The sequence below is a fragment of the Acanthochromis polyacanthus genome, chromosome 1 (genome assembly GCF_021347895.1).
Source record: "Acanthochromis polyacanthus isolate Apoly-LR-REF ecotype Palm Island chromosome 1, KAUST_Apoly_ChrSc, whole genome shotgun sequence".
NCBI classification, from domain to species: Eukaryota; Metazoa; Chordata; class Actinopteri; family Pomacentridae; genus Acanthochromis; species Acanthochromis polyacanthus.
In genome coordinates, this window is record NC_067113.1 from 34,575,828 (window position 1) to 34,591,644 (window position 15,817).

The 15,817-nt window shown below is 37.4% G+C and overlaps 1 protein-coding gene across 2 annotated transcripts in view; it reads right to left on the reverse strand.

Moving 5' to 3' along the window:
- Positions 1–15,817, reverse strand: part of kcnh5b (potassium voltage-gated channel, subfamily H (eag-related), member 5b) — a 129,961-nt gene that overhangs the window by 92,308 nt on the left and 21,836 nt on the right. For both annotated transcript variants that reach the window (XM_022191873.2, XM_051958119.1), the window contains exons 5-6: positions 13,953–14,068; positions 5,169–5,561 (exon numbers count right to left, since the gene is read on the reverse strand). In XM_022191873.2, coding sequence (XP_022047565.2) covers positions 5,169–5,561; positions 13,953–14,068 — 509 coding nt within the window. The remainder of the gene's footprint in view (positions 1–5,168; positions 5,562–13,952; positions 14,069–15,817) is intronic.

Consider the following 15,817-nt stretch of genomic DNA (forward strand, 5'->3'; position numbering starts at 1 on the left):
ATCTGGTTTGGGTAAATGTTTAATTTGATGGAAAAATCAGTGCTCTGCTTCACATTTATCTTAATCTATTAAATATAGAATAGAGAAATAAAAAAACAGAAACTATTAACCGTCAGAACTTCAAAACCTACCAGCAAGTTTGAAAAGCATTTTACCTTTCTTAAAATTTAGCAAAATTCCATAATTTATGAGAGCAAAAAACTGTAAAAACAGAAACAATTGATGGATTCTCAACTTTCCTACTGTTCTTGAACTATTCATGTGGAAAATCACCTAAATATGAGCTCAAAAGGTCGGAAAAGTCACTTTGTCCTATGTGTCTCATTGGAAAATATGCCAAAAATACACTAAAAGTTCTGAGAAAAAATAAAACCATTTTGACCTCATTAAGTGACAAATTCAGAAAGTTTTGAGGTTGAAAAAAATAAATGAAAAAATAAATAAAAAATGCAGCATGACATTTTCTGAGTTAGTTTCATAAAGTTTTGAGTCAGTTTGGACAATTTTATGTGAGTTTGCAGAATTTTTGAGTTATTTTGGAATCTTAGAGGAAAATACAAAATAACCTACTGGGTCAATAAATAAATGCAGCATGGCTCAGAAACTGAACAGAGGAGCAAGTTGTTGGAGATACATTCAGCATGGTGAAACATATTTTTACAGATGATGAGCAGAGTAGAGAGAAAATGTCTTCAGAGGTGTAAATATGGAAATAGTTAAATAACCTCAATTGTTTTCCATTGTTGAGAACATCTGCGGACACTTGGAAACATGCCATACGTGTTGACTACATTCTTTTTAGTCTAGTTTATTGAGTTGAGGGTGAAGAATGAGCCTTCATCAGGAGTAAAATCTGATTAATTTGTGATGAAGATGAGCAGTTGATCACCAAGCAGTTTTGTGGCTAAAAGTTAGCTTTCTAGACTAATTTAGACTTTCTGTTCTCTGTTTTTGCTAGATGATCGTTGTCTCGTAGAAACACAAAAACTAACTTGCAAACAATGAATTTGCAGTGTTCTCTGTTTTACACGGACTTTGTTTGGACTTTGACTGTTGACGAAGATGCTGTTGTTTTGCTCCTGTCATAAGACTTAAGTTTTATCTGTCAATGAATACAAAAAACACCAACCAGAGACTTCTTCGGTTCCTTAAAGCATCCATTTCGCACCACAAATCAAGATCTTTTCCAATTAACGTGTCAGTATTGTACAAACTTGACGATACCTAGTAAAGCAGACAACCGCAACAGTCCTGGTCAAGGTTAATACAAAGTCTTGTATATTCAGTGTCTCATGTGCTGATGTTTGCCACTAATCAGTTTTACATGAATCAGTCTCAAGATTCAACGTAATTCAGTTGGTACCTCTAAAAGTTCAAGATTCAACCCTTAAACTTTCCTGTTACAACAACAAAGACTAAAACAAAAACTCTCCAACACCAAACTCAAGGGTTTATTCTCAGTCTGTGAGTAGGCGACGCATTTAAGTCAGAAACCGTCCAGAAGCGATTATGTTTTTGTGACTTTCGGATCCATTTGCAGCCAAATCAAAGCTGCATATCGGAGTTTCAGTAAGTCGTGTCGGTCCAAATGTTAACAAGAATGAAAAGCCGAGGGAGGTGTGGAAACGAGACGCTGCCATGAAAAATTAATAGATGTTGAAAATTCCGCTGCTGGCAGCTTAAACGGCGGTTTTATTATTATTACTGGCACTCAGGCTCTAGTGTGATTAAACCCCCGACTTGGCAGAAAGCAAATGTACATACGAGCTCAATAATGGATGATTGTGGACGAATAAACCCACAAACTGAGCGTTAGTGGACCAGCTAAAGACGGGTTTTCACAACAAGAAATACACTTTTCCTCTTTCTAATTTTTTTCCCCATTGATCGCTGCTTCCACTCAGACTGAGGTTTAATTAATTTAGCGGGAAATCAAGTGGAAAATCATCTTTAATGGAGTCGAGCCATATTGATAACTCCCAGATATCTGATGGAGGTAAGCAGCCATGAAAGCACTGACAGAACCTCAAAAGAACAGTTTCAGGATCTAAAAACTCTTTAAACACCCCAAAACATCAACATTAACTTGATCTGTGGACGTTTATGAGGAAACACCACAGTTTAAATCTACAGGAGGAGTAGTCTAATTAACGGACCAGAAACTACACTCAATGTGAGTTTTAGCTGGTATGAAAAATAAGAAATGCAGTAACAACATTAATATTCATGATCCTAATTTAGCTCCTACATGCTAACAAGCTAAAAATATCAACATGCCCTTATAACCCTCAATATATGGACGTTCAATGAATTTAAACAATGAACTCCAAGAAATAAACCCCAATTATGCTTTAATTTCACATCCATTATCTCAGCTAACAAAAATCTGTGCAAAAATCAATTAGCATTTTAAGCTAATTGACTAAAAAACAGCTGCAGTTGTGTTGCAAACAAGACAAACACCTACACACACAATGACAAAGGTAACACATTTAGTATGCTAATTTCTGCTAATTAGCACAAAAACCCAAACAGTGGACAAAGATGTTTTAACCTTCCATGACATAAGTGCAAACTATTATTAATCAATTATCTTTACAGGCTTATCAGATTTTTTTTTTAAATAACAGCAGCAGTAGCTAATTTTTTGATAAATGCTAACATTTGTATGGGAACACGCAAAGGCAAAGTCAACAGGTTTAGCATGCTAATCTTCGCTAATTAGCACAAAGCATTAACTGTATAAAAGATGTCTGAACAGCAAAGGCAGCTAAAATTCAGCTAAATGATAACATCCATACAGGAACACCCAATGACAAAGCTAAAGGGTTAGCAAGTTAACCGCTGCTAATTAGCACAAAAGTATTAACAGTGTATAAAGATGCTTCAATCCTCCAGGACATCAGCGCAGAATTTAAGGTAAGGTAAATGTTAACATTTAAACAGGAACACACACAATGAAAAAGGTAACACATTTAGGACGCTAACCTTGGCTAATTAGCACAAATCCTTACTTGTACATAAAGGAGTTTAAACCCTCCGTGCCATCAGTGCAAAATCAATTAGCTTCGTAAGCTTTATAAGCTAGAAATGGCTGTAAACAGCAACAGTAGCAGCTGTGTGAAAGTATAGCTAGCTAAATGCTAAAATCCATACAGAAAGACCATGACAAATGTAACATGTTTAGCATGCTAACCTTTGCTAATTAGCACAGAGCTCTAACAGTATAAAACATCTGTATGGGAATACAGTGACAAAGGTAACACAATTAGCATGCTAAATTTTGATAATTAGCACACACTTAGTAACCAAGGAGTTCAAGCATCAGATAAACAAAGACCAAATGATTTTAACTATACGGACAGTTTCCTGTATTTTAAATGTCATTACTGTAGGAGATCATGTTCATTTAATTGTACGGGGCTAAAATTGCTCCTGTTTTGTTTAATCCACCAGAAACTTCTTGTTTCTGAGGAGAGAAACAACAAATCATCCAAAATCTTTCCTCCTCCGTCTGTTCTGTCAAGCAACAAACTAAACCCTAAATCTATACGCCTTTTCTTCCAACACACAGTTTATTACCTTCACCACCACTCCTGTTATTGACTTTTAAACTCAGTAATTATAGATATTTTCTCCCTTCTGCTGACCTTAAACCTGCAGAGTTGATTTTTTATTCTTTATAAAAGCATCCGATCTGCTCAGAGGTCGTTTAGACCTGCTGGTCCTCAGATCTGCTCTGAATGTTTTTACGTTTGGGAGGAATAACTTGTTTTTTATCCAGTTGAGTCATGCAGACGCAGATTACATGTCGTAAACGGGGTCAGAAACATTTAGCGTGACTCAGCAGCAAACTGAACCAATCAGAAAACTGTTGACGTGACGACTCAGTGATTCATCAGCTGCAGGATACGACTGGGAACCAGAGGATTAAATCTGCAGAATCATGAACTTTAATTCAGATTTAAATCAGCTGCTGTGTTTGGACAGCTAAGATTTTAAATAGTTCCATCACACCTGCATCTGTACACTGTAATGAAATATATGTAAAAATATGCTAATTGTATTTTGCTAGCTAGTTTCTAGCTAAATCTTCACAATGTTCTCCACCTGCCAACAAAACTGACCAATATTGCAGTTTTATTCAATGTACACATGAATTGGGGCCTGGGTTCAATGTCATTAACCATCACAGAAGTCTTTGACATGGTGCTCCGTTGTTAAAGTAATAACTTTACAAGTGCTAGCATAGTAACACTAATGAGCATGGTAGTGGCATCATCAAAACAGATAGAGAAGCCCAAGTAACACAAATGGCAATTAAGTGTAATTTTAGACAAATTGAAGCAGTGACAAGTAAAATACAGTTTTAGCTGTGGTAGTACAAGTGTAGAGGTGCTGTAGGGTTAGCAAAAATGCTAATATACACTATAGCATTGGTAACAGAAGTACCAATAAAGAAATGCTAGTACTTGAAATAAAGGATTTTGTAGTAGCGACATTAGAATTAGTAGAAGTAGTAGTATTAGTAATGAGGCGTGGAAGCGTAAAGAGTGATGGTTCAGGATATTTGGATTCGATCCCAAAGTTTGGAAATGGTTAGAACCTGAGCCTAATCCTTTGTTCACACAGGTGTTAGGCATTTCTGTTTTAGTCAACAGAAGCTGCAAAGGTAGCAGAGTGATGTAAAAACACTGTCCTTATTCCCGGTTTGCCTTAAACACAACTTCCCTGATCGCAGGTCATTAACTACCATGGTAGTCTTTGTCACGATGACCATTGCTAGCTAAACTCCCACAATGCTCTCTGCAAGCCAACATAAACTGCCTGTAGTCTGAGTGACGCCGCCTCTGGTCTCTACTAAATAAAAAACAAAAAAACAACAGAAGGAACCACATACTACAGCTGATCTACAATACTTAAAGTGTGTATTATCTCAGAATACGTCACCAGATTCACACTCAGCAGATACTAAATACGTCACTTAAACTGAAAGTAACGTGGTTAAATTGAGATGAAAGTTATGTTCTTCTGGTCATTATTAATAACTGATCATCAAAAATACAATAAGTATGGATATCGAATGCTATTTTTGATTCCACAGGTCGGTTTCAAGATGGTTCTTCACCTCCAACAGCTGATAAAGACACTAAAGAAGCCAGACTTACCTCGTCGACGTTCTCAAAGGCGTTGATGATGTCGTAGGGCAGGCAGGACAGCAGGTCGATGACGAACCAGGTCTTCAGGTAGTTCATTCGGATGAGCTTGGGGTCGGAGATCACCTCCCCGCCGGGACCCACGAAGGTGGTGTGGAAGTTGAGGACGATGTCGACGAGGAAGATGACGTCCACGACGCTGTCCAGCACCAGCCACACGATGTTGTTCTGCTTGGTCTTGAAGGAGACGTTGTAGGGCACCATGATGGCGGTGTAGAAGGTGAGGATGAGGATGACCCAGTCCCACGTGGTCTTGAAGGTGCAGTAGTGCAGGATGATGTGTGGCGGCGTCTTGGGCGCCTCCTGCTTGTACTGAGGGAGGATGTCGGAGTTGAGCTGCAGGACCTGGAGACAGGAAACGATAGCGACGTTAGCGAGTCTGTTCCAGGAGTTCACTAAAGCAGACTTTAATAGAAGGATATTAAAACATACCGGTAAATGTACAATATGCAAATCAAGGAAAACAAATAACTTCAGCAGCTTTATTGGCAGACGTCTGAAATAAATCAGAGTTTGCAGATCGACCTGCTGCAGCTGCCAAGAAAGTACCATCATTTAAATTAGTTCTTTAAGTGTTCACTTTCATTCAGTCAGCTGAGTTTAAATGAACCTCCTGAACCTGATTCACTCCTTCATGTTCACCTGCAGCTCATCTTATCGCTAAAGCTATAATAACTCACCTGTACAGATAAAAAAAAAAAAAAGTCCACTTCTGATGCTCAATTTTTGGCATTTTAAGTGTTTGTTTTGATGTTCTGACGTTTCATTTCTTGTGCTGTTTTTTTTTTAATGTTCTGTGAAGCACATTGCAACTCCAGTTTTAGACAGAAATCATTTATTTAGTCTGTTTTTTTTTTGTTTTTTCTTTCTATAAATTTTTGTGAAGCTACAGAAATAAAATGTATTATTGTTATTACTTTATTGTGCCATTCTTTGTTTGCACTAGTTTTGTTTCACTGTCAATTTCTGTGAAGCATTTTGCAAACAGCCGTTTTAAATAAATCCAATTTTCACATTTTTAATATACACACGTGGACAAAATTGTTGGTACCCCTCAGTTAAAGAAAGAAAAACCCACAATTCTCACTGAAATCACTTGAAACTCACAAAAGTAACAAGAAATAAAAATGTATTGAAAATTAAATAATCAAAAACAGCCATTACTTTTGAATTGTTGATTAACATAATTATTTAAAAAAACAAACTAATGAAACAGGCCTGGACAAAAATGATGGTACCTCTATAAAAGATTGAAAACTATTTGACCAGAGTGACATGATTAACTCAGGTGTGTCATTTAATTGACATCACAGGTGTTTCCAAACTCATAATCAGTCAGTCTGCCTATTTAAAGGGAGACAAGTAGTCACCCTGCTGTTTGGTGAAAAGGTGTGTACCACACTGAACATGGACAACAGAAAGCGAAGGAGAGAATTGTCCCAGGACATCCGAAAAAAAATGATAGACAAACATCTTAAAGGTAAAGGCTATAAGACCATCTCTAAACAGCTTGAAGTTCCTGTGACAACAGTGGCTCATATTATTCAGAAGTTCAAGACCCACGGGACAGTAGCCAACCTCCCTGGACGTGGCCGCAAGAGGAAAATTGATGACAAATTGAAGAGACGGATCGTTGGAATTGTATCCAAAGAGCCCAGAGCAACCTCCAAAGAAATTAAAGGTGAACTCCAAGGCCAAGGTACATCAGTGTCAGATCGCACCATTCGTCGTTGTTTGAGCCAAAGTGGACTTCATGGGAGACGACCAAGGAGGACCCCACTGCTGAAAAAAACTCATAAAAAAGCGAGACTGGAATTTGCAAAAATGCATGTTGACAAGCCACAAAGCTTCTGGGAGAATGTCCTTTGGACAGACGAGACCAAACTGGAGCTTTTTGGTAAGGCACATCAACTCTATGTTCATAGACTCAAAAACCAAGCATACGAAGAAAAGAACACTGTCCCTACGGTGAAACATGGAGGAGGCTCAGTAATGTTTTGGGGCTGCTTTGCTGCATCTGGCACAGGGTGTCTTGAAAGTGTGCAAGGTACGATGAAATCTGAAGACTATCAAGGCATTCTGGAGAGAAATGTGCTGCCTAGTGTCAGAAAGCTTGGTCTCAGTCGCAGGTCATGGGTCTTCCAACAGGACAACGATCCAAAACACACAGCCAAAAACACCCAAGAATGGCTGAGAGAAAAGCGTTGGACTATTCTAAAGTGGCCTTCTATGAGCCCAGATCTGAATCCCATTGAACATATGTGGAAGGAGCTGAAACATGCCATTTGGAGAAGACACCCATCAAACCTGAGACAACTGGAGCTGTTTGCTCATGAGGAGTGGGCCAAAATACCTGTTGACAGCTGCAGAACGCTCATTGACAAATACAGAAATGGTTTAATTGCAGTGATTGCCTCAAAAGGTTGTGCAACAAAATATTAAGTTATGGGTACCATCATTTTTGTCCAGGCCTATTTCATTAGTTTGTTTTTTAAATAATTATGTTAATCAACAATTCAAAAGTGATGGCTGATTTTGATTATTTAATTTTCAATAAATTTTTATTTATTGTTACTTTTGTGAGTTTCAAGTGATTTCAGTGAGAATTGTGGGTTTTTCCTTCTTTAACTGAGGGGTACCAACAATTTTGTCCACGTGTGTAATAACCACAGAAACTGTAGAATTTTGAGTTTAATGTGTATAGTTTATATTTCATATTTCTATGCTTGTAATTTAACTTTAAACATGTTATATTTATATTTCAGTATTTGTGCGTTTTTCTATGTATATTTACTTTTTTTAAGCACATGCAGGTTATTTACACATCTGCGTATTTAAAAACTGGTTAGGTTGAAAATATTTTCTTTATATTAAATTAGAACATTCTTCTTAGATTTTCAAAACAAACTGTCAGAATATTAATACAAAGCAGCTCATAAAGAAAGAAAGATACACTGGAGTGCAACAGAAGAATAGAAAATTAACATTTCTTAACAAAATGTACTACTAATATTTGTAAAACATAAAAAAATCTTTAAAAAACACCAATAAAACCAGTTAACCTCTTCTAAATTTAATTAAATTTGCCAAATTGTCATGCATTCAAAGATAAAATGCTTTTTTATATGAAATTAAAACTTATTTTTATTTTTTTCTCTCAGAATTCACTTTAAAAAACAGTAAATTAAAGTACCACATGTCCTTTCTTTTTCTACTCCAAAAAAATGTAGATATTTTCCAAAATTCAGATTTTGTAAATATATAACATTTAATATGTTAATGCATCAGAAAGTTGGTAGATTTAAAGTAATTCAGTGCAGATTTTAAATAAATATTATTGAAGAGTTTCTCACTGCGTTCTATAATATAGTCTTTTCTAACAGCAGTTTTTTTTATATACCGACTGCAGCAGAGAAATTAAATTAGTGAAATGGATGAAAGGTTTAAAGAAGTCAACTGAAAACTGCTTGATGTTCGTGTTTGTCGACTAATAATCGTCTCCCGCTGTTCAGAAGTTTTCATCTGGTTTGTTTAAAGCCGACAGAATCGCATCAGGAATAAATCTGGCTTCAAATGAGAAAAAGAAAAAAAAACTCAGACATGAAGGTGACAAAAAGAAAAAGAAAACAGGATTTATTTCCACATTAATGCAGCAGCGGTTTCATTTTATCTTCAGAGATCAAATATTAACGTTGAACTCATTATTTTTAAAAACTGATTATTCTGATTTTATTCTGTTTCGGCAAACAACACATGAATACTGAATACTACTCCATAAAATACCCTGAAATACACAACAGAGTCTGTTCTAGTGGTAATATTACTGTTGTAACAATCACTACTTACACAAATAATACTCAGATCATGCTAGTACCACTGATACTACCACTAACAGTACTCAGTTTCTGCAAGCAACACGATGGATAAAAATCACTGAGTACTATTCTACTACTGCTAGTACTTCAACTGAACATCCATTACTATGCTGTGGCCATTACAAGTACTACTACTAATATTATGGACTCTTTTACTGTTTTTACCACTACATTACTACGATTATATCTTGTACAATTTGTCGAATTACTACCAGTACTTCTAGATTAAACAGTTACTACTACGCTAGAATCTGTTACTTATACTATTAGTACCTTTGCACTCATACTACCACCACTAGTCTTAGAGGGTAAATGTAGCGTTGGAGGGTAAATGTAGCGTTGGAGGGTAAATGTAGCGTTGGAGGGTAAATGTAGCGTTGGAGGGTAAATGTAGCGTTGGAGAGTAAATGTAGTCTTAGAGGGTAAATGTAGTCTTAGAGGGTAAATGTTAGCCTAGTCGCGCTAGACAACCCACGAAGTGTAGAGTCAGAAGGGGGGCGTAACGAAGTGACGACAGAGGCGCGACGATTCTGACAGAAACAACCAGCGCACAATAAACAGTTATCTTTTGACTCGGCTTTGGCCACAGCCCTTAAAGATTTGAAGCTAAAATTCAACTTGAAAGATAAACAAAGAACGGCACTGAAGTGTTTCATTGAGAAGAAAGACGTATTTGGACTTATGCCGATGGGATATGGCAAATCCTTAATATACCAGTTGGCTCCGCTGGTTGGGAAGCTAATGGGACTTAGCCACAATCCGCCGGCGCTCTAGGAACTACGTCAGCCTATTCGTTGCGTTGATTGGTTGTATACCTACCCAATTGCTGCAGAGGGGTTTGATAGACAACCTTTTAGCCCGCCTCCCTCCCTGTCGAGCTTCCCTAGACCCTTGTGCCGTCAGAAACATGGGTGTAGCATGGCTAGGCTAGGTAAATGTAGTATTAGATGGTAAATGTAGTGCTAAAAGATAAATGTAGTTTTAGAGGGTGAATGTCATGCTAAAAGGTAAATGTAGTGTTAGAGGCTAAATGTAGTGTTAGAGGCTAAATGCAGTGCTAAAAGGTAAATGTAGTGTTCGAAGGTAAATGTAGTGTTAGAAGGTAAATGTAGTGCTAAAAGGTAAATGTAGTGTTAGAAGCTAAATGTAGTATTAGAAAGTAAATGTAGTGTTAGAAGCTAAATGTAGAATTAGAAGCTAAATGTAGTGCGAGAAGCTAAATGTACTGCTAAAAGGTAAATGTAGTTTTAGCGGGTAAATGTAGTGCTAGAAGGTAAATGTAGTGGTAGAAGGTAAATGTATTGATGCCACTTCCATGTTTAGTACTGTTTCTACAAGCACATGTGAAGCTCTCCTGCTAACTGTTAACACTTTTACTTCTCCCATAAGCGTTTCTACCGCAACATTTATACATCTTAAGGATTTTAAGGCGAGCAGACTTAACTGTCATGGATTCTACTGGTTCTGTCAGTTCTACTGTGATACGACTGCAAACGCTAGCATGGAATCATTATGGAAACCTGCTTTTCTCCTCAGTTAGCCTCACTTGTCCTCTCAGTGTGATTCAGTCGGATGTTAAACAACAAAGCAAAGCAGCAGATCAGTGGAGCTCCACAACAAAGCAGCTCCATATTATAATCCTGGTGGCCAGAGCTGCCAGTCAAACAGCCTCAAGTCAGGAGCTGCTCAGGAGTTAGGCTGCTAATTAGCTTAGCAGCAGCGAAAAAGAGAGAGGGTAGAATAACAACCCTTCTCACAAATGTGGCAGCATACTTTATCCTCTTTCCTTCCTCACCTTATCCTCCCTCAGGAACAGTCTAAATAAATCAACCAGGCATCAAAACCTACACTTCTGTTGGAGATTCAAACAAGGTGACATCGGTGCAACACGGATGTAAATGGTGCAATAATGTGGTCACATGTGCAACGTTTCCAAGCAGCAGACTGTATGACAATCATATCTATATCAGGAGCTGTGTTCAACATGTTTTCAGATCACAGAGGTACATCTGATTTCACCACAGAGCATCAAACATCACGTTCAGCTGCTGGATGATCCAACCATCATATGGAGCTTCATCATGGTGACCTGAGGAGTTTCTAAAACCAGCCAACAACGCCAGAACCATCGTTGCTATTTCCTTCAACATTCATGCGGTTGTCAACGTTAATTTGTCCCCCAGGGTCAAACTGTCAAAGTGGAGTTTGTCTGCAACGTCCTGAGGAGTCTTGAGGACATTCGGATAACGTTCAGCGCAAACGTCCTGAAGGGTGGTACGATAGTATGTACAGACATAAAAGTCTAAATTCACTTATAGAAACCATGTATGCCATGTCAGTCTTGAGTTTCCAATGAATCACTGAGTCTAGTCTAGTCTAAAACCTTCATTCCAGCTTGATGGAACATTTCTTTACCACGTTTGATGTGTGTTTGGACTCATTGTCCTGTTGAAACATCCAACTGTGTCCAAGATCAACCTTCTGCTGATGGTTTTAGGTTTTAATGAAGAATGTTAAGGTATTCCTCCTTCTTTGTATTCCATTTACTTTGTGTAAAGCTCCAGTTCCACAGAGCATGATACTGCCACCACCATGCTTGATGGTAGATTTGGTGTCCTTGGGGTTAAAAAAAAAGAACCGCCCAAGACAGACTGAAGCCAGGACCAACATCCAACCAAAAAATGTTCAGAACTAATCAGAAAACAGTCTGAAACCAGTCTTAAACCAAAACTAGCTTGAGAAACAGTATCAAACCAGTCCAAAAAAAGTCAAAAACCAGTACAGAACTGGGACCAAAACCAAATCTAGACTACTCCTAAAAAAAAAAAAAAAGAGCCACCCAAGACCATTAAGAACCATAGAACCATAGAACCCAGGACCAGATCCAGAGTAAAATAAATCCTAAACCAACTTTAAATGACATCCAAAACCAGAAGAACCAAGACTGGAACCAAACATAAATCAGTCACAAGAAAGTTCAGACGAGTCCAACATACAGTCTGAAACCAGTCCAGGAGCTCTTCTAGAAAACCCCAGAGCATGATACTGCCACCTCCATGCTTGATGGCAGGTTTGGTGTTCTTGGAGTTGAAGGCCTCCCCTTCAGTTCTTCTTCCATCTGACCACAGAACTTTCCTCCAGAAGGCCTTTTCTTTGTCCATGTGATCAGCAGTAGACTTGAGTGGAGCTTTAGATTTCATAACAGAATCTGATGGAGATGCTTGGAGAACTTCCCTTATTTCAGTACATCATTCCTGACCTTCTCCTCCTATATAATTCCTGAATTCACCCTCTCTCCTCCATTCTTTCACCTCAAACCTTCAGAGAAACACCTCTACTAAGCCTAAATCCTCGTCTCTGAGCAGGAACCAAACCCAAACAAACCGATTAAAGCCAACACACTTCGCTCAGACCTTCATGAATAAAACAGGCTTCGTGAACTCCGTCCTCTCTCTCCCCCCAGAAATCCATTTTCTAAATTTCCGGCTGCCGTCACAATCACCCAGAGTGCTGAACCTCACCGACTGTGTCTCCGCGAGCCGCATGAAATATTAACGGCTCGCTGCGACCACCGGTTTGAAGTCAGCGTGAAGGCGTGGCTTCTCCGTTTAAGTGGTTCCTTCTGGTTTGAATGCGGCTGTTAATTTTTCATATGAGGGTTTATCTGTGCAGAAATAAAACAAAGAGCTGCAGGTTTGGACATTAAAGGTCCTGCAGAGAAAATAACTCCCAACTGACCGGCTGTTTAGTCTGGAATAAAAAGATTTTCCTGCAAGCTAAGGAGGATTTCATTGAGCAGTTTTAATTTGAGGAGTTGGATTGATTCCTAAAAAGTGCAATAATTTAAAAATTTGATGCTTCTTTGGACTAAATCCATAACAAGCAGAAGTAAAACACAAATTTACACTGAATTTTAGCATCATCAAAATGACTCAGTTCAGTTTTGGAGTTTAGAATATTTATTTAGACATCTGATTTGTTAAAATGACTTGAGGCAGAAGTTTTCAAAAACATACTGTACGTAACTCAGTAAAAATGAGTATCATTAATATTTAAATGGTACTACTATACCTACAGCAGCTGCTCATCAATCCAGTACTTTAGTTGTACTATTATTGGTTCTATTTGTCATTTTTGAGGAGAAGGAAATATTAACGTACTAATATCTACAGCTGATGAGTAGAGTTGAGATTAAAAAAAGGTTGTAGAGGCTGGAAAACACAGAAATAACCTCCATCTTTCCTTCTTATTCTTTACCTGTGACACTGGAAATGGATTGAAAACTGCAAAACTTCTCCAAATTGCCATTTTGGACAAGTTTTCAGAAATTCTGGACAGTTTGAGTTACTTTGGACAATTCAGGGGTCAATTTTGGTAATTTTATGGTACGATTCAGAAGATTTGTACTAGTTTAAATTTTAAAAAAACTTGCCAAAAAAAACCCCAAAAAGACAAAACAAACAAACAAAATGTTTGGACCAGCAAAAGATTCTGCGTTCTTTGGTCCAAACATTAAATGAGCGTCTTCTTTGCTACTGACAGACAGATAAGCTGTTTTGTTCCAACAAATTCATGACATTGAATCAGTTTAATCAAAATTTTAAATGTATTTCTGTGTTTTCAGGTTTCTTCTGCTGCCTCCAAGTAGCCAAAACAATCAGTTACCTCAGATTCCAATCACCAAATTTGAAATATTTGTGTAGAATCAGTTTGGTTTTGGATCGTTTTCACCAGGAGAAGAAACAAAAAATTGGGACCAAAGTGTGGAGAGGAGAACTTGTTTCTATGGTTACCTACAGTTTAATGCAGCGACTGAATCAGAACACAGTCTCTGCCGTTAATGGAAGTCATGTTTTCTCACCTCGGCCAGCCTCGACTGTTTGTGGCTGACTTCATGTTTGCTGATGGGCGCCAGCTGCTGCAGAGTGTTCCTGTTGTTGGTGAGCGCCCTGGTGAGCCGAGCGAACTTAGTCCAACCTGCAAAAAAAGACGACATGCAGATCGTTAAAACCACGTTAATTAAACCTAAACGGGCGTCGAGAACAAAAACAATCAGATCACGACTCCCACGGGATTTACTGGAGCTACAAAATATTCCCAAAGCTTCCAGCCGCCACCAGAGAGCTGATAGAGAGTTAACCCCAGATGATACACTCATGAGAACAAATCAACACAATGACTCCATTTATATGATTTAAGGGGTTTAGGTTGAACTGCAGGCAGTGTTTCCACAAGAGACTCAAAACTGTCCAAAATTAACAAAAAAAATGCCATGAAGGCTCAATTTTTAAAAGAATTAAGTCAATATGAACACATTTTAAATATTTTTTGGGCAACTTCGAGTTATTTTGGTGAATTTTTGAGTGAGTTTAGATTTTGATGTTACTTTGGACACGTTTTGAGTAATTTTAGACAATTTTATTTCACTTTAAATCATTTTGGACACTTAGACTGTTAAAAAAATAAAACCTTCTGGATCAGTAAAATAAAGTCAGCGTGGCTCAAACAGAACAAAGGAGGAAGTTGTTGGAGATGCATTCAGCATGGAGAAACATCTTTCTACTCATGAGCAGTTTTCAATCTTTAGTATACAGAATTTTATAAATTATGACATAACGGTGAAAATAAATATCTGTAAAACAACTACATTTTTGCTCGTTTAAATTAAGTAGAAATTGTTTCATTTTAGGTACAAACACTACAAAAAATAATCATTGTAAAATACAGATTTTTGATGTCAGTATTTACAGTTTTTACCTCTTTTTTTGACAATTAACATGTAAATTTAACATTTTTTTCTGGTATTTTAAAAGGCATTGTCTGTAAATAAACAAAACAGGGAAAATAACAGTAAATGGTTCCATAAATTGAGTAAAAAGCTTTAAGCAGCAGGCAGCACTTAGAGTAGATCTGTTCCACTCCCTGAAAAAGGTTTGATGCTAAAACCAGGTTAAACATGATGTCATGACAATAAAGTTCATTGCTTTGAGTGTTTCTGGTTTATTTTTTGCATACGTCTTGTTTTAGTTCTTAACTTTAAGTTTCTCTCAGTAAGTTCACATTTAAAATGCCCTTTTCCAGCTTCATCCCTTTGATTAATAGACTCTTCTGTTGGAGGCAGGGAAGTATTTCATCATGCTGTTTAAAAAGTCTCATATTCATATACTTCATTATAAATGCAGAGGAAATGCATAACAAGCATTACAAACAATAGATCTACCTCAGCTTTCTCGTTTCTGTTCGAAACTTGGTTGCAGCAGCAGTGAAAAATAAATTTCTTGTTTTGTGACTCATCAAATTAACTTTTGAAACAGCAAAACAGACCTGAAACTTGGGTTATGCTTTTGGAAATAGCCAACATCACACAATTTAAACTGTAGAAGAAGAACGAACCATCAGATTTCCACCTTTAACGCATCACGATTTACACGTTTTTCTGTCAGGATCAGGATGTGTCAAAAATCTCTTTGTCCTGCATGTCTGTTGAAAAAATGTGCAAAAATAAATAAACCGTCTGCACAAAATCCTGTGAAAAGCAACTGAGAAGGTTTAGGTTGAACTGCAGGCAGTGCCAAGAATAGACAAGAGATTCAAAACTGTGAATAATGATTGAAAATGTCATTTTCAACAAAGCCAACATGAACAAGTTTTAAGCAATTTTGACCTACTTTAGTTATTTTATAGAGTTTTTTAGTCAATTTAGAGAAGTTTCAAGACATTTCGGAT